This window comes from Corvus kubaryi, unplaced genomic scaffold, assembly GCF_017639235.1.
Source record: "Corvus kubaryi isolate FWS band 111438036 unplaced genomic scaffold, C.kubaryi_AGA036_p1.0 66, whole genome shotgun sequence".
Lineage (NCBI taxonomy): Eukaryota > Metazoa > Chordata > Aves > Passeriformes > Corvidae > Corvus > Corvus kubaryi.
This window is the reverse complement of record NW_024582054.1, coordinates 13,733,737-13,752,505: the sequence shown is the minus strand read 5'-3', so window position 1 is coordinate 13,752,505 and position 18,769 is coordinate 13,733,737. Positions and strand designations below refer to the sequence as shown.

The 18,769-nt window shown below is 52.0% G+C and overlaps 1 protein-coding gene across 3 annotated transcripts in view; it reads left to right on the top strand.

The window, feature by feature from the left end:
- The first annotated feature begins 1,424 nt into the window (after nt 1-1,424).
- LTBP2 (latent transforming growth factor beta binding protein 2) overlaps nt 1,425-18,769 on the top strand; it is a 68,923-nt gene continuing 51,578 nt past the window's right edge. The window contains exons 1-3 of one of the 3 annotated variants that reach the window (XM_042047144.1): nt 1,425-2,250; nt 9,506-9,576; nt 15,243-15,486. In XM_042047144.1, the coding sequence (XP_041903078.1) occupies nt 1,796-2,250; nt 9,506-9,576; nt 15,243-15,486 (770 nt within the window). In that variant the 5' untranslated portion in view covers nt 1,425-1,795. The remainder of the gene's footprint in view (nt 2,251-9,505; nt 9,577-15,242; nt 15,487-18,769) is intronic. The other 2 variants (XM_042047143.1, XM_042047145.1) reach the window with 2 other exon arrangements.

Below are 18,769 nucleotides of genomic sequence, written 5' to 3'. Positions count from 1 at the left end.
TTCAAATAGGAGAGTCTTTAGGAGCACAACTGCTGGAGATAGAACTGGGGGAGCTAGACAGACCCCTCTGCCACAAAGCTGTTGGAAAGCAGACAACTTGCTGAGGACCAGGGAAGGCAGCACCTGTAGTAGGAGAGGCTGAAGGGAGAGGAGCATCAGTGGGATGAGGCTGTAATGGGCTGGGGGAGCAGTGGGCACAGAAGGGGAGCCAGTAGTCTATATTGCAGTCACCCCACACATCAAAAGAGACAAAAGAAATTAGATGAAATCATGGACTGATAGGACAATTTGCCTTTTAAACCCAGCAGCTGAGCTGCAGCATCTGGCTGAAGGAGCCCCTACCCTGCGGGCTGCTGGAAGGCATAAAGGTGCACCCAAAGGATCACTCTGTGCACACACAGAGTTCCTTGTGTTCTCCTGCAGACATCCAGCTGCTGCACTCAGGGTCACCACAGGACCCACTGCAGGGACAGAATCCAGTGAGGATCTCCTTCCGGTGCGTATTCGTGGTGCCCTCCTCTGCCTCTTTGCATGTAGAGATGCAGCAAGAGGCCTTTAGCCACCCACCAAGGTCACCAATGCTTCTGTGAGTTGGAATGAGCTCACCCCAAATAAAGGACAGTGTCTGCACTCCAGTGGGAGGATTTGCTCCTTGCCCAAGACAGCCAAGAGCAACAGAGAGCTGTAGAGATGTGGCAGAGCACAAGGTCAGGCTGATGTGTGTGGTTGAAAGGGGATTTGTGCCCCTGTTCTCCCTCCTCCTACTCTTCTCTGTCTTTCTCAGTGCATATAAAGCAAAGCAGTCATTTCAAGTCCTCCCTCGACCTCTTGATACTCAGGCAGAGACAGATGGGGGGAAGGAAGGACGGACTGTAAGCTCCTGGAATATGTCTCCTGAAAGATCTCTCAGGCTGAAGGACCTGGTCCTTTTCTAGCCTGGACCTATACAAGGACGATTATAAAGCCTGAATGGGGTTGAGAGGATCTAACAGCTCTGGAGCCAGCATGGGATAGCCAACAAGGCTCTTCCCATTGCCGTGCCTTTCTCCTGACAGATGCGATCCAGATCAGCTCCAGAAGTCCCCAGACGCTGAGGGGCAGCGGTGTATTCCTCTGGCATCCGTGTCTTCTGCTCCGTGCACCCCACAGCCGGGGCCGCTCCACCTTCCCAGAGTGTTCCCAGCTGCGGCGGGGCCCGGCGGGTCGCTGCGGGCCGGGCGTCGGGGCGGGCTGCGGGGGGCTGCAGGCCGGCTGCCGGGCCGGCGGCGGCCGGGTCTCCCTGGCCAGGCAGGGGTTAAGGCTTCTCTGTTGTAGTTTGTTTCCCTTTGCCAAAGTGGGTGTTGCTGGAATGTCTCCTCTCCTAAGAAGGGGGGCCGAGCCGTGTCCTCTGGAGAGGGGGGATGTCAGCATCAAAAAGACACAAAGGGGGAGGTTTCCAAAAATAAAACCCTCCATCCCCTCCAGGCGCTGCCAGTGCCAGAGGCAGGCGCGAAGGTGCTTGGAGCTGCCTGCGGAGCGCTGGATCTCGCTGGCAGCCCGGCGAGCGGGGCCGGCCGCCCTTCTCCTCTTCCTCCTCCTGCGGCGGCCGCCCGGCAGCCCTCGCCCCTGCCTCAGCACTGCTCTCTGCCTCCCCGGCCCCGGTGGGCGGCAGGTCTCGTCGGAGTCCCGGAACGGGATGGGGCGGTGAGCGGGGGGCGGAGAGCCGGCGGTCCCCGCTGCCCCGCGCCCGCCGGGGGATGCCAGCCGGGCGCTGAGCGCTCCGCACCGCCCGTCTGCCCCGCCACCGGCTGACACCATGCGGGGCGCTGCCGCCAGCCTCCTCCCGCTCACCTTCGCCGTCCTCCTGGGCTTCGCTCGCTGTCGGCCGGACTCGGCGGCTAGGCTGGAGCCGGGGACCGGGGGGGCGGCGCGGCTGCGGAGCCGGGGGGCTGCCCTGGGGGCGGTGGGCACGGCGCACAGCCTGTCCCCAGCGTCCCGGTCCCCTCCACCGTCACGGCCCCTCCCCGCCGCCCTCCACGTGGACCGCGGCTCGGCGGCCGCCGCGGGGAGCCCGAGCGATGCCGACGGCCGGAGGCAGCGTCCCGACCGCAGGCTGCCCACGCCCCGGGGCCAAGGGGGCGATGCCGGGCTCGGTCCCGGCGCGGGACAGAGGAACAGGCAGGACTCCTCCCGCCAGCGCCAGGGCAGCGGGCTGAAAGCGCGAGTCGTGCCCCGGGCGAAGGAGCCAAGCGGTAGAGGGAGGATGGCGGGGTAAGTGCTGCGGCCGGGGGGCATCCTGCTGGGGGTGCGTAACGTGAGCCCCGGTGGTCCCGGCGCTGGGGAGCCCCGGACGGAGGGGCTGGGTCCCATCCCGAGCCTCGTGCTGCATCCCCTTTTCCATCCCACGGGCGCTCCCGGCGCTGCCACGTCCCCCGCGGGATGCGACCGCGACCGGGTCCGGAGCGGCGTGGGAACCCACTCGATGCTCGCTGTCGTGCGGCGCGTCTGTCCCGCGCTTGCGGCCGCGCCGCTCCCAGCCACTCGCGGGTGCACGGTGTGTGTCGGTGTGCGCGCAGCCGTGGCGTGTAATCCGAGTGTGCGTGGGCCGCCGGGCCGCCGTCTGCCAGTCGTGGGGGTGTGTGGTTCGGGAGTGTTCGGATGTAATGCCCTTCTGGCAGATCAGGGCCTCGGCTGGCAGACAGCTGCGCGGCAGCGGGCAGAGTGTCCCAGCTGCCCTCTGGAGCTGCCCACGGCCGTCCTGGGAGGCGTGGAGGGTGAGGGACTCCCGATGGGGATGTAGTATGATTTAGGTGGTGGAGAGGCTGGAGTGGCTTGCTTGGCTCTGAGGGACGGAGTGTGTCGGCTGCCGCTCTTGCTGCAGGTACCTGCCCTCTTGGCTCCTTCCTCCCATAATGGGCCCCTTGTAAGCACTCCACGCCGCAGCTTCCCATGGCTTCAGTTGGCTCCGCCGAAGGAGGCTTCCTATGACTTGCCTGGCAGGTCTGCTTCCAGCTCCAGTCTCTGGCTGCAGCCCTGTGGAGGTGGAGGGGATATCAAATGGCGAGGCCAGCTGCTGTTGTGAGGGGAGCCTGCGAGCGGGACGTCTGGCGCAGGGCTGATGTACTCTTCAGCCCAGGGCCCCTTCCTCTGCAGTTCCCCCGCTGCTCCCCCGTGGCTGATGCCCTTCAAGATTAGCTCCTCTGCCACCTGGGCAGGGCTACCAAAACCATCGAGCAGGAGTTCGGCCAACCCATGTGGCATTGTGTGTGTCCTCTCTCATATAAGCCTTGCTAGGGGGATTATGGGGGCAGGCTCTGGGCTCACAGCCCTCTGACATAGGCAGAAATGTCTTCTGCTATCATCTGGTGGGGAGCTTCACTAGAACACAAAAGGTCTGTTTCTGACTTTTCTCTCTCCCCTACTCATCTCCTTGCAAAGTTTTGAGACAGAAATATTTTCTGTGCCACTCTGCTCTTTCCTTCAACAGATCCACAGAAGCACCAGGTTTGCTCTACTTCCATTATGTTTGATACACAAAGTATCACTAACAGCAAGGCATATAGGTTCTAAGCTTACCCCGTTCATTATCTTGGCTTGTCAGCCACCCAGAGAAGGAGTCTTGGGAAGATCCAGTCCCACTCAGTCAGATTTTGACTTTTTTGGGCTCAGAAAGATTTTACCCTTTCTGCAGTTGGAATGCTGTCAGTGTTGCTTTGGGGTCATGTAGCAGTTTGGTTGAATTTGAGTCATCTGATACGTAGCATGTTTGTTTTCAGACTGCAGCTGCTTCTGGTGACAACAGCTGGCCTGTGCTGCTCTCAGGAGCATGCGGGCAGCCCCAAGGTTCACACTGTGTTCAGAAGAGCACTGAACCTTTTTGCAGGTAGCTTTCATCCCTTAATCCACGGTGTAAACAGGGATGATTGGTCCAGCACTTACACACAGTTTACCTGTTATCATCCATATCTGAGAGTGCCATTGCCTCCAAGCTTAAAGGAAGGAAGACCTGTGTTCTAGTGCTGTGTTTCTCATGCAGGCTCTGCTGTACTTTCTGCCTCTGCTCTGCACTGGAAGATCAAGGCTGGGGATACAGAGCTTTCTCCAGTCCCCAAGATCTTCAGTTCTGGAAAGGGCCTGTAATGGCTTTCTGTCTGTTCTGGAGTCCAAAGTGGCACTTTTGAAGCTTCTCTATAACCTACTGTCTTTGGAGCTTAAGAGAAAGCCTAGCTGAAATAATTGTCCATGTGGAACCACATGGTGTTGCTCCTCCTCATGGAAAGCTAGCTGCTGCTGCCTCCAGCTGTTCTGTGAGACTGTGTCCTTCCACCTCATCCATCTTCTTATGCCCCTTGCTGCACCAGACACGTTTTCATCCAGGAAACTCAGGGCCCCTAAAAACTTCAGTTTGTGATGTTCCATTTTTTTGCTAGGTGGGATATTTTCTGTTCTGCTATTTACACTGAACTCCTGCTAGTCTCAAGTATGACAACCTTCATTATCCCTTACTCAGGTAACTTTGCAGACACACTAAAGCCCGGTGCTATTTATTTATGCAATTATTTTGGTCTAAAATCTCAGCTCTTGCATGTGATGCCTTTCCAGATTCCCAGGTAGCAGGCAGAGAGTCCCATACTCATTCTTTCTCCCTCCCATTTTCTTTCTGGGCATTCTGCACCCCAGTTCACATTTAACTGTTGTTGTAGACACCATCTGTGGCTGTATAATCCTGCTTTACCCAGGCTTTGCGGCATATAGGTTCTTGCTGCAATGTGTCTATAGGATTGCTCAGGAGCAGAGGCAGTTAATGCTGATGTGGACTTGGCAGAGGGCTTTCAGTGACTCATCGATGCCAACAGCCTTTTGCTAGTGTTCTTCACTGGGTCTGACTGCAAATATTTCATACGCATTTGGATGAAGTTCACTTTCCTGCAGTAGAAAGGCAGACCTGATGATCTAATGGTCCTTCTGGCCTCCTGTGAGGATGCTGTAAGTGGCCTGAATGGAGTCAGTATATCTGGCAGCACAGAGTTCTGTGTGAAGCTGAAAGATGATGCATAGATTGCTATTAAAATAAGTGGTGAAAAAAAGGGTTCTACTGAATGCTTCAGAAACAGTATGTGATCATTGCTGTAAAAGCCATGATCTTACTACTGTTTTAATGTTTTCCCTCCCCTGGTGCCTGTTATGGTTGCTTGGTTCTTGTTTAAGATAACACCTGATCAGCCCGAGTGTGATCCTGATGGTGGCCTCTGGCTGCAGCAGCAAAGGAGGGGATGACGGAGTGGCTTGCAGCAGCTCCTTTGCTCAAGTCAAAGGTTGTGCCAGTGCATCCAGTCAGGGCTATGAATGGTACTTCTGGAGGCTTCATGGCACTGGCTTCAGTTCTGTAGGGAGTATCAAGGAGATACCTATCTCATAAAAGGAGCAGGCCAGTGAATAGTGCCTGGGAGCTCCTGTGCACCAAGCTCAACATGCCAGGGATTATACCCGGGCACGGATGGTGCATGCTAGCCACAGAATGAAGAACAAGCTTGGTTTGCAGTTGCTTACTGCTGCCTGTGCTCTTTGGAGACCTCAGGGTCTAGCTGGCACTTGAAGCAGAGGCTGAGATGTGGGTCCAGTGCCTCACTCTGCATTTTCCCAGAATGAGGAATGCCTTAGGGTTTTCTCTGGCACTGTGGCTATTTAGCTGTCTGAGTTATTCGATGCCCTTTCTCTCCAAAAAGGGTGAGCTGGCTACTGGAAATGGTCTCTGTCTGCTTTGGTCTGAGCCGAGCTAGGGACTGTTTTGGAAGGTGTTAAGTGTCCCATGAGCCCTGTAGCAGTACAGTGTTACAGGCAATCAAGTCTCAGTGCCTTTGAATGTTCTCAGCAATGTTTCATTTCCCAGGATATGTGCTAGGTGACCTGACCCTTAGGAAGGCAAATACATTAATTAACCTATTCCACTGGTAAGGAGACAGAGATAGGAAAGACCAATTGTTTGCTGAAGGCTTGTTTTGGCATCAGTGTTGGGGCTGGGATTAGGGCATCCCATGGAGCATGACCTAGTATGAGGTTCAGTGGAACTTCAGCTTGCAAGACCCATGTGAGGACATATCTTCCCTTCTGCTCTGATCTGTGACCGTGTTGAGTTTCCTTCCAGCTGGGAGAGCTGCTGACCCCTCCACATGGCCACCCATTCTCTGGTCCCTCTGCAGCCCAAGCTGCCCTGGATGAGGGTGAGAGTCGTCCTCCCATTTCCTTGCTGCTGTGCTTCCTGTTCCAAGGGGTGGGTAAGCAGGAGAACAGCTGGATGTTAAGCTCAGGCAGCTGCTGAATGCTTCAAAGTTATGAACATGGTTCTGGCTTAGGCCATTGTTAGGTCTGCCAGGGGCTTGGTGTGTCCTCTTGCCTGGCAGGTCCTCTTGCAGGTCGTCTTGCCTGGCAGCTCTGCCTGCTGCCTTGGAAGCCCTTGTTCCCTGTGTGATGAGGGGTGATCAGAGGCTGCTAAGTGTCTGCAGGTAGCTCCTCAGGGGTCACCTCCGTTGTGGTGACACAAGACCTGGAGGGACCCTGCCACTTGTTTGTTCTCCAGACGCAGCGCTGGATGGAGAGGCCCAGGGCTGGACATGCCCCACAAGGGGCTCATGTTTGAGACACATCTTTGCCTAAAGTGTTGGTGGTGTCATATGCAGCCGGACAAATGGATGTGGAGGCCACCACTCTCTCTCAAGCACCATCCTGCAATGTTGTAACCATGCCATGCTCCTTAAACTTCATGGGATTCATTCTGAATTCTTTGTAAGTCAGTACAAACTGCATGGTGTTCGAACCAGCAAATGACAACAAAATGCTTTAAGTAGAACCAGACGTGCTCAGGAATGCGTCCCAGGCAGCAAAGCTCCCACAGCTATTTTCCTGCAGCTGATGCTCTTGCTTACCTGTGCCTCATGCTCTGTGAGGTCTTGCTCACTGGGCTTTCATCAGGAAATTGTTGTGGTTCTTCTCTACCCTCCAGTACTACCTACATGTCATTCCTTCCAACTGCTCACTTCCAGTCTTGGAGGTCCTCCTTGCCTCCATCTCTTCCCATTCCCTCATTCAGGACGTTATGGTAGGAAGGAACATTCCCATCCAGGTACTCCTTCAACCCCTGCCAGGTTGCTCCCCTCTGCATGTGCTGGGCTGTCCTCCCTCCAGGAGCATTGCCCTGGTTGGTGCTGGCATCTCCCTTCAGCCGGGGCTGGCAACTCATGTCTGGGGTTGGCAGTGACACAGAGTGGTTCTATTAATGAGAGGTTTGTGCTGAACCCAACAGGGGCTTCATGACTTCAGGAGTGATTTTGTCTGCTCAGGCTTGGGCCCCTGTCTGTTGTAATCTCGTGTCTTTCTTCCTGTGACCTCTGGCTTGATGTTGGCATTGACAGCAGCTACCAACATGGTCCCTCCAGCATGCCTGTGAGAGATGTAGATAAAAGTTAAACTTTAATCCCGTGAAGAACTAATAGTATGATTCAAGGCCAAAACAGCTTCTCTGGAAAAAGTAGCTATTTTGCCTTTGCCTACAAGAAACATGATTATCTGGATAAATTGAGGTGGGAAAGGGCAAGGAGTTTGCTCATTGAACAGACTGAATATGACTTATGAGGTGTGTTTCACCTGTGCCAAAGGAAGAATGCGAGCTGTGACAGTCTAAGCAAAGATGCTTATGCTGCTGCTTGGAGTAGAGGCCCTCACTGAACCTTAATTACCCAAAGACCTGCTCCAGCTCAATGGTTTTCTCTTTTTACTGATCAGGACACCTTAAAAATGTTAAAGGCCTTGTGGGCTCTTATGCAGTAAATAAAGGAAGGATTTTTTTTTCACTGGATGCTTTCTGAAGATGTCTTAAAGAACAGACTCATACATCTCTTCGGGTTGACAGCCAAAATGCTGGAAATTGGCACTGTTGCCCTGCCAGAGCAGATATGAGTGGGTGCTAGAATTACTTCGGCTTGTTCTGCTTGCAGGAAGCCACACCAAGGGAATTTAAGTGCTTTCTCCCTATAAAAATCTGCCCAGATTAATAAAACATTGATCCTGAAGGACTATATAACACTTTAAAAATGATGTGGCTTCTCAGACCACTTCTCTTTCCCACGAGGAGTAATTGTACCTCTACAGGCCGCTTCATTTGTGAGCACCAGAACAATACCTGCCACCCACTGTCCTTGGCTCTCCTAAAACGTGAGCCCCACAGCTTGAGCCCTGGCAGTTCTGGAGTCTCATCTCATGCCATGTGGATGCAGGAGTCAGGAGGATGCCATTTCAGAGCAGGATCTTCCTCTGACCCTACTGTGTTCATGTTAAAGTCAACCCAGAAGACAAATGTGCATGTTACTGTGGTTCGTGTAAATTCCATCAGCAGCTCCCACTGCCTTGTCCAGCATTAGAAATAAACCATACTCCCCACTTCATTTCCAGAAGATTTCCAGAGCTTTCAGGCTGTTTCTAACTTTCTATCTTGTCACAACTGCTCTTTCTCGTCTACCTAGACATGCAAAAGTTACCTATTCCTAAAATCTTCCTTCCATGATGAGTAATACTCTTGGAGAGCACCCTAGAACTTGTTATTCCTTCTCATTATAGGCACTTAAATATGACATGTGACCAGAGGAAGCGGCGTTAGCTGCCTGCTTGGGCATTGCAGAGCACCTCTTAGAGGCCCAGCACCATCTATGATAGCTGTATGTTGTCAGTCATCCCTACCTGAAAACACATAAGAAAGGAGAGGTGGGGAGGATGTCACTTATATAAGGGCACTCAAAAAGTTGCTGCAACAAAATCCTGGGTTCAACACTCATGGAAATTATTTGAGCATCTTGGAATTAGTGTAGCTCTGTGCACATCAGGTAGACACAAATTTCATAGCACCAGAGAGTCCTCAGCCCCCTGGGTCACTGCGCTAGAGACAGATAACAAATGCAGGACCGGGGTGCTTGCAAAGGGAGGGCAAGCTGGGGAGCGTCCCACCGTGAGGCTTCTGGCATGCCATCCCTCCCAGGGCAGGGCTGAGCAATGAACAGCAACAGGCAGCAACAGTTAGGTGGAGAATGAAGTGTTGTCTTCGGCTGAAGCAGCTCGGGACATTTGCGGAGGCGAGATACTATGACCAAAGTTGAAATCGGGCCCAATTTACACCCCAATACCACGAAGGATGATGAGATCTTTAATGATCTTTGGCTGCTGGCCTCCAGTTGCTCTCAGGAGGAAAATGGTTCCTCTGAGCACTGTGCCAGGAATCCAGCATAATGCCAGTTCAAAAGGGAGCTACTCTCTCAGGGATCGCTCACACTGCAGCATTCACAATCCTTGGGGGTTTCTTTTCCAAGCACTTAAACAACTCAGCCCTTGTCCCATTGGTTTTGATCTCAGCTGCTGGTCCATCTGGAAGGAAATATCAGATGCTGCAGGAAATAATTTTATGGGTGACTCAGAGGTGATGGCTGCAGCAAGACCTCAGCTTCCCCCTCTCCTAACCACGCTGCTTTGTCTCTTTGCTTAGGCCAAATGTCTGTGGCAGACAGTGTTGCCCAGGATGGACCACAGCTCCAGGCACAAACCGCTGCATCAAACGTGAGTATGACAGTCTCAGCCAGTGCAAATCTCAGGATGCGCCCCTAAAAAGTCCTTGAGTACTGCTGTGACCCCACACATATCCCATGCACTGTGCCAGGGCAGGAGATAAATCATGGGGTCTGTGGAGGCAGTGCCACAACATTGCTGTGGGACTGCCAGGGTGTAGGTCAGCTCTTCCTGTCTGCTGGCAAAGTCTGAGTACGTGAAGTAATTGTGGTTTTACTTCATTATTGTTATTAGTGTCCATCCATGGCAGGATCTTGTTGGGGCAGGGCACTGCAGTAGCACATTTATGTGTGCATTTTGAGCCTTGGGCTCTCACTTGTCCTGCTTGGAGCAAAGATAGGTCTGTGAAAGTCCCAGCAGCTGGGAACCAGCAGACTGGGCCAGTGCTCATGTGGGTGAGCATTGCTGATGCTGAGCGGGGAATCAGGGCTGCAAATTATCTGAATGCTACTAAGGAAAGCAATTAATGGATTTGGCACAAGGGCTGGGATGGGTGGGGATGGAGCGTGGAGCAGCACGTGGATGTAAAATGGCAGTGAGGTGCAGGGCGCTCCTGCAGTGCAAAACTGCCTGGCCAGGACCCTCCTGCCTACCCACAGAGGAAGTATTAAGTGTTCTGCTCATCCAGGCAGCCCTGGTACCGCCCTGTGGGCTGCGGTCGTTGTGGGCTCCCTGACTCAGCACTGGAAGAGAAGTTGTTTGAGTAGGCACCAGTACGACGCACACCCGACAAGCGAACTGTCATCTTCATCCTCAATAGCTCCGCAGCCACAGACTAACCCCTGCTGTGACCCCTGTCCCTCAATAACAGGGTTGCACCCCGCAGCTCATCCGTGGGCCTTCCCAAGGGACTGCTGGCCCCGTGCACCTGCCTGATCCCAGGGAGGTGCGGGGCTGCCTGCGGTGCTTGGTCAGCTGGGAGGACAGGGAGCACAGGCATCGGGCTGGGTGGGAACACCCAACCCAGAATAGCCGAGAGCATCTGCCTTTACTTGAGTAGCAGCAGCTGCCCAGATGTTAAGCAGGGAAGGAGGCTCAGCTTTGCTTGCCCCGGGATCTCACGGCGCTTTGGCCGTGCTGGGGTAATTGCATTAGCAATCGCTGTTTGGGAGCAGGGGGCCAAGGGCTGACTCACCTCCCTTCTCCCTCTCCCTGCCGACAGAAGCCAAACGGTAGAGAGCGTGCTGTGCTGCCAGACAGCGTCTGTAAACACAGCGCGGGGCCAGCCATGGCAGCATCTTTCTCTCATTAGGGGTTTTGGTAGGAGTAGTAGATCTGGGCTTGCAGCCACGCAGGCTGCCTAGTGATTGCTCAGGTGCTGAGCCCTTGTTCCCAAGGATTCATTAAAAGGACAGTGTCAACATGATCGGGCCTGACAGTGTCCCCCTGACAGCGGATGGTAAAGTTCAGGCAGGACGTAGGTGGAGACTGGTGATGTGTAAACATAATTTCATTCCCAGCTACCTCCCTCTCTGGGCTTTTCTGCTGGAGTTCAAGCTGCTGGAGACATTCAGCTGTTTTTAAAGCTGCCAAGGCAAGCTGGACAGCCCATCCCACTTAAGTTTCTGCACTGTAATGCTGTTTAATGTCTGTTCCCATGGTCTTTGATATGTGGCATATAAAGGAAGTTAGTGGGGTAGAAATGCAGCCAGAGGGAACCTCTTAAGAGTGAAGCATGGAAAGAATTGGCATTCAGGTCCTGGACAGATCCTTGGTTTTCAAGGATTTGAGCCTGGGTACAGGAGAGAGGATAGGTCAAATTGTTGCCATAATCTACTTCCTCTCACCTACCAAGGGTGGTGGTTTCTTCCTTTACCCGTGCTTTTCTAGGCGCTTTACTCTTTCAACATCCCTGTGTATGACTTAACTCCAGCCTTAGGGAGGTGTCTCTCAGTATGTTCCAGATTTGAGGACCAAAGTTGCAGTGAGGAATTGTGGAATTTTCAGTCTGTGCCTGGGAAGATGAAAAAGAGAAATATCTTTCCTTGGAGTAACAACATCTCCTGGGAAAGTGGAAATGAGCTAAGGGAGTTTAGGAGGAAGACCTTGCCTATTTGCAGCAGGCTTGATTTCTACCCACACTCTGCCAGGTCATCACAGTGAGCTGCATACAGGGACTGTATGCTGTGAGGCTCCAGAGGTCTTCTCACAGAAGGGGCCATTAGGGATAGTGAGCTGCATCTGAATATGGGCCTGAAGGGTTCAACCTCCTGCCTGTTTAACTTTGTTCTGGACTAAGACTCTGGCCGTTATGTCCTTAGTTTGGTGGAGAAGAAACCTGAACACACAAGACGGTGACAGGCTGGCCCTCTTGCCCACATTTTAGGGGCTGCAGTGGCTTCGGTGTACACTGGTCAGTAATTTAGCTGCTGCCTATTAGCTCATCATGCTCAGCCTCCCCGTGTCAGTTTATCAGCCTCCACTTTCATCAGCATTATTCATGAAGGTTCTTTGCTGCTTCCAGAGATAGCACCCTGGGCTGGGAATACAGCTTGAGCTTTTTTCCTGGCGTGAATATTTTAAAGTTTAAAAGAAATGTTTTTAATCAGTATGTCAGGAAGGACTAAATAAACTAATGCACTTTCTAACCTTACACAGATGGTCTTGCGGTTAAGATGGTGCATAAAGGTGCAGGGATTTCAGACTGAGTCTCTGGCTCCCCTGTGGCCTCACAGTGTGACTTCAGGCAGTCTCATTAGCACCTGGGGCTTTTCCACATCTGCAAAATGACATTCACGTGCCTCTTCTTTTGTCTTTCTTCTGAATGGTGGCTATAGGGTTTTTTGAACCCTGGCTGTTCTTCACTGAAATTCTGTTTCCTCTCTGTTATTCCTGCATTGCTGTTGATCTACCTCCCTGTCACTCTGTACAGATCTCACTTGTGTTAAATTGTCCATCCCTTCTGGGTGTGCTCACACAGTCAGAGCTATAAGTTAGAACTGAGTTTACACACATAACTTTTCCATGAGAAAGTGGACTAAATCCCCCCAGTGGTACAAGTCCTTCAGCACCTTCTCAGTTTTCTATGGAGGGCCTAGCTGATGGACAGATTCCCCTGAATTTTAAATGGAACTGCACAGGACCTGCTTACAGTGAAGATCTACATCACTCTCCTAGATGAAGAGTGTGAGCAGAGCTGCAGGGACTCAGTAATTGAATGTCACCTTGCATGTCACTGCTCTACCCTGGGCCAGGTGTGCCTGCAAAGCAGTGCAAGGATGAACATGGTGGCATTCCCCTCTGACAGGCCTAGCTGGGTGGTCAGAGTCATGCCACAGTCATCCCTGCTGTGTGACCTTGCTGGGAGGACTTACCTCATGCACTGAAAACTAGACAGCACCAGACCTGATCTGTGAGGGCACTGCTAGATATTCTTGAACAAACTAGGTTTGCTATAATGTGATACTTCAGCAGTGCTCCAAGTCTTTTATTAAGAGTTTTGAGATTACTGTTTTTGATTTCCCTAATCTCCAGCTCCTGAAACAGGTGATTACATAAGACTTCAGTGAGAAGAAATGAGTGCCTGTCAACTTAACAGAAACTGTTTATAGTACCCTGAGTTGGGGAGCAACATCTCAAAGTGACCCCTGAGGTCAGAAAACAGAAAGCAAAGAGGAAGATTTCAAATATATATATGTATTTTAACCCTCTTGTTTCTCAGTCAGTGTTATGGTTTGGGGGGCCTGAATAGTGATTTCACACACTTGTCACTGGCAGTGCTGCCACTGACCAATTTGCTCTCCTTATATTGCTGATCTCCTATATATAGCTCCTATATACAGCTGAACTGAGTGAAAACCAGCAAATTTTAAAGCTCTTTCAAGTTCTTCCCGAGTCTGTAAAGGCAACTAGGAAGGGGATTAATGCTAGAGCTGAAATATTTCAGCCAGGGCAGCTCCCCTTCCATCCTGCTTGAAGAGACCAGAAGATTAATCCCCTTCCTTTCTTCCCCTTTTCTATGTAAACTACCTTAGGGGCATTTTAGAGCGCCTGGTCACTTATCACCATTCTCCTGCTGAAGGGTACAGTCTAAGGTGACTATGTTGGCGGGAGAGGCTGTGAGAACAGCTGTGGTTCCAGGTCCCAGCATCGTGGCTCTGCAGTATTTCAGCATGTGAAGTGGTTGTTTTCAATGGCAGGCTTCCTGGGCTGGTGGCCTTTGTTAAAACAGGCATTTATTGGGAGATAACAGTAGGGACTGGCAGCCTATTTAAATCACAGCTGAGTTTTGTATTATAAATTACATCAACTTCTGGAGTGCCAGACTTCCCAGAGACAGTTAATTCCTGCCTGACTAGGACCTTGTCCCTGTTCCAGAGACTGCAGTGTTGGCTGATTTATTTTACTGGGGGATTTCATCAAAACCTCTGGCTTTAACCTGTATAGCCCTACGTGAGTTGGGGTCTCCTTTTCCTTGAGATCTCCCTCTCTTCCTGAATGTTAACATGGTAATAAATGTCACATGAAGCATTCCAGTGAGCATATCCCTGATCTAGTTAGGAAAAGCTGATGGCAGGCTAGTTTTGGGATGAGGGAAGGGTTGTGGGGGCTATACTGCTGTGAAAGGAATTCAACTGTCTGCATAAGGACTTCTCTCACTTGATGACAGCAGGATGATGTGTGGATGGCACACAAGGAAGGAGCTGTCTGTGTGTTTGTTGTCCAGAAGCAGTGTTTCTCCCAGGCGTGCTTGTATCTCGCAGGAGTGAAGAGCACAGCCGGAAAGGGAGGGACATGTTCATAAAAGCCCAGTAGCTGTGTGTGAAGGTGGTGGGATGCCCCTGCAGCCTCCCTGGGACAGTCCTGGGAGAGCAGAAGCAGTGGCTTCATGAACTGAAACCCATTCACAGGGTTTCCATGTGGCTGGAAGTCCACCTTGTGTTGCCCAACAAGGTTTCATTGCCCTTTGACCAGCTGGCACCTTCTTTCTTTGAAGGACAACACTGTTTTCCAGTGCCTTTTCAATTACCCTTGCTCAGTACAACGAGCCCGGTCCTACTGAAGCAATCTGTGGATTCCTGGCTGCTGCTGTCTGGGTTATAAACCCAATTTGGCATCTGTTGACTTGGGAAGTGTTAGGGTCCTGTGTATAATTAATAGCACTTTTCTCCCAGGGCGCAAACTGAAGCTGATGTGCTGTAATTAGGAACACACACAGGCTCAGAGGGTGATTGAGGCATAAGGTTAATGAACTGGAAGTCCCCATAGCAGTGGAGGAATTTAAGCACAGTGACTCCAAAATCAGCTGCAGAAGGAAAGCTGAAAAGCACTGGAGGGGACAGGCCAGGGGCACTGTGCAAATCAGACCCCAAAATGGACTAAAGGTAACATGCAATCCCTTGCTTTGGGAATTAGGACCTATTCCTGTCCAGAGCACTCTGGGCAATGCTGGAGGCCATGTGCTATCTGCAGGCCATGCTGCTCATTTCTGAACTTTCTGAAATGAGTATGGTTGGAGAAGGGCTCTGCAGACAACCGTGTGGAGAATGGAGGTGACCTCGTGTTAGGGGCCCACAGCAGTTGTAACACCAAGACTGTGAAGGTCACCTGCCTGCAGAGATGAGATGGGACTGTCCCAGTTGTGCTGCCCCAGCTGGGTGTCACCACCATGGGGCTAAAGTCCCATGTCCACTAACTGCCTTTCTGTGTCTCCTCAGCTGTCTGCGACCCGCCATGCCAGAACAAGGGCTCCTGCAGCCGCCCCCAGGTCTGTACCTGTCGCTCAGGCTTCCAGGGCTTCCGGTGTGAAGAAGTTGTTCCTGAGCAGGAGTACCACCCGCCTGGTGCCGTTGCTGCCTTCCAGCCCCCCACAAGCTCCCTCCGGAGGAGGACCAGCACAATAGGGCGGGATGCCTACCCGCAAGGGGCTCAGGCGCCCATCCCACGGCATGTCCCAGCTGTGTAAGTCAAACCTGGTTCCTGGCAGGATGCTCTGCCAATCTCTGAGGCAACTAACACCTTGATCAGTTGGGCCACAGTCTCTGCTTCATGAGACCAGGCAACTTGGCTCTTGACAAAAACTGCAGGGGCTGTGGGAGCTGACATAAGGGGGTCAGGTCCTACTGTCCCTCCAAGGGATTCAGTTTGTATCCAGCACTTTGTCACAGTTCCCTGGCACACACAGGAATGGGACCGGCTAATTATGATCCCATGAGGAAGTAGAGCTGTGAAGGTCATCAGTTTGCCCTTGTCCTGTTGGGGAATAGCCTTCATGGTAGCAGCAGGGTGGACAGAAGACTGGTGGGTAGATCTCTTTCCCAAGAGGATATGTTTAGAGCAGTATATCCAGGTAGTACCCACAGAAGAGTACATAAATCTGAGGTGTGCTTGTCAGTGTTGGTATTAGCAAAGCAGTGACACTCAGAGATGTCTCCTGGCAGACTCCAGCAATTATTGAGCCATTTGTTCTATATTTCTGAGTCATTGTGCTGTGGTTTTGGTCATTTTGGTACTCAGGTGGATGCCAGCATATTGGGTACAGAAGCAACGGTGGAGCTGTTGGAGCTCAGAGGTCCATGCAGGAGGGACTCTGAGGAGTGTGTTAAGCTCAGGATGACAACTGTGGCATCATCTGGTCTTTTGGGTGAGAAATTACTTAGCGCTTCAGCACACCTGCCTCAGATGCTCCTGTACCTGAGCTACAACCCCTTCACAAAACATTGTGTTTTGTGATGTCCTGCTGGAGCTGGAGCTGTTTTTGCTGAATGAGGCAGTAAAGATGGGAGAGATGTCTTTCCCTGATGAGCACGCTACTGTGCTAGCAGCTTGCTGGGGATGAAGAGTTCAGAGTAGTGCCTGCTGCTGTACAACAACCCACACATATTGTTTGTTTGGTTTTTTTTAGACCACCTCCACTTTTCTGTAAGAATCTGTGAACATGGGAGCAAAGTGTTAGGCTGCATCACTCCTAAAAGCCCTTGTCTTTCTTGGAGCTGTTCACTCAGCCGCTGGGCCAGAAAGACTGGTTTTGTTGGTAGCCACCAAAGCAGAGAATTTTCTCATGTCTTCCAGCAGGAGCCCCTCAGTTATAGTCAGGAAGACATTACAGCAAATTACAGGTGCTTAACCAGGAGGTAATTTCAGTTTTTCCTTCTCTGAACTTTTGTCTTTCTCTGTCAACATCACTTGGAGCTGCCTGAGGAGAGGGCAATTTGGCCTTTGTTTTTCTGTTTTCCTGCAGGTTGTTTTCAATGTGCCTATTGCTTCTACAGTAGCTATTGTCTCTCTGTCTCTTTTGAAGCAGAGGCAATGCATGGGCTGGAAACATTTCTAGACCCTTGGTTGTCAACAATTTTGGAGAGGCTCAAACGACTGGCAGAGATTTTACTAGCACCAAGTAGTTCACTGAAGCTGACGTATCTTGGTGCCCAAATGGAAGACTAAATGATAGAAGTCAAATTCAGGAAAGGCAGAGGTGATGCTGGCAGGGAGAGGTGGCCAAGCCCCTGTGATTGCTGCTCTAAGAGGGGCTTGCTGCCCAAGTGAGCATGCAGCCCTCTCACGTGCCTGCAATCCTGGGCATAGCTGACGAGTTTCCCTGCAGTGATGACCTCCTCCTACCCCTCTGTGCTGCCACCCTGTGTGGAGGGACTGGAGGGGAGGGAGAGCAGTGTCCTTGGAGATACGGCACCTGTTGAAGGCTTTCCCAGTAAGGAAGATGACCTCAGGCTCTGCACAGAGGACGGAGGGATGTGCAGGCACTGGCAGAGCATTCTTGTCCAGTCAGTCAGACACAGCGTCTAGTGATGGCTGAACTGGGACTGCTGAATGCCCAGCTGCCCAACGTACCTTAAATCCTCTGGCACTGTCCCAAGGAAATAGGACTCCATTAAGGACCATGCTGTGCTGTTCCTCCTTCCCTCCCTATGGAGGCCATAGGACATCACTTTATCCCATGCTTCAGCAACAGAATTTGACTATCGTCCTTTGCAATGGCCACAGATAGGACACCGGGACAAGTCCCTTCAGCAGTCTGTCACTCAGTGGAGATTTGGAGGCAGGTGTCTGAGGGAGCCTGTGGGGACTTCTTAGCTGCTGCAGAAGCTGAGAGGCCCCCATTCTGTGCTGGTTGGAACAGCGAGTGCTCTGGAGAGCAAAATCCTGGGGGTGTTAGAGGCCCTCCCGGCATGGACTGGCTGCAAATCCTCCCTCTTCTTGATCTCAGCCTGAATCTCTGCCTGGAGGAGTAAAGCCCTGATGGATGATTGTGCGGGTGGAGTTGCACCTCAGCCCAGGAGCCAAGCTAAATGGAAACAGCTTCATTTTCCTAAGGCTGGAGTATCAGCAGAATTCATATTTATTTAGCAGGGAGTGTTCCCTTGCCCCTTACCCTCAGGATGGATGACCAGATGCCTTTGACTCTGGGCAGTGTGTGTGCAGGGTCCTGTTGCTGCCACCTGAGAAGGTCCCTTCTTCAGGAGTGTTGTGCATAGATCTGTGACAGCATCTGTGCAAGGGAGCTGTGGATGGGATGTATGTGCAGGATGATGGCTGCCTGCAAAGCAAGGCATCCTCCCTCTTCACAGACAAGATGTCCGGGACCTGCAAAGCATTTTCCCAGTAATGCAGGCAAGGGAAAAGGACATAGCTGTGGTGTAAGGTGCTGAGACAGTTTAATGCAGCTAAGCTCTTGAGGGTAGGGAACATCCTCTGAGAGGGTTCTGTTTAGGCAAGGCAGTTGCTGGGAGTTGCCTGGTGTTTTCAGGATGGAAAAGGAAGAAGGCTGAGTTGCAACATGCCTGGCCCGCTGATTTCTGATCTCAGACTCTCCTCTGCAGCACCCTGGAGGAGACATCTCCTCCCTTCCTGACGAGAGGAAGGGCTGTATGCAGCCGTTGAGGATCTGTGGCAAGCGCTCCTGGCTTGGGAACACTGGGAACCTCATGCCAGCAGGAAGGTTCTGCCAAAATCTCTGTTCTCTCTCCTGGAAGCGAAGGATTAGAACAGCAGGGAGCAAGCAGACGGGAGGATCTTGGGTGTGTGGCAGAGGTTGCTGGATGAGAAAGTGAATTTCCCCCCATTTGAAAATCGTTCTTTCATTTGAAAATCCTGTTCTGGTGGTAGTCAAATGTCAAGCATGGTCCTTTGCAAAGGGAAGTGGAGCCCATGGGTGGATGCAAAGCTGTCTGCCCTGGGGTGGCCACTTAAAACACGACATTGAGAACTGTGGCTTTGCAAAATCAGC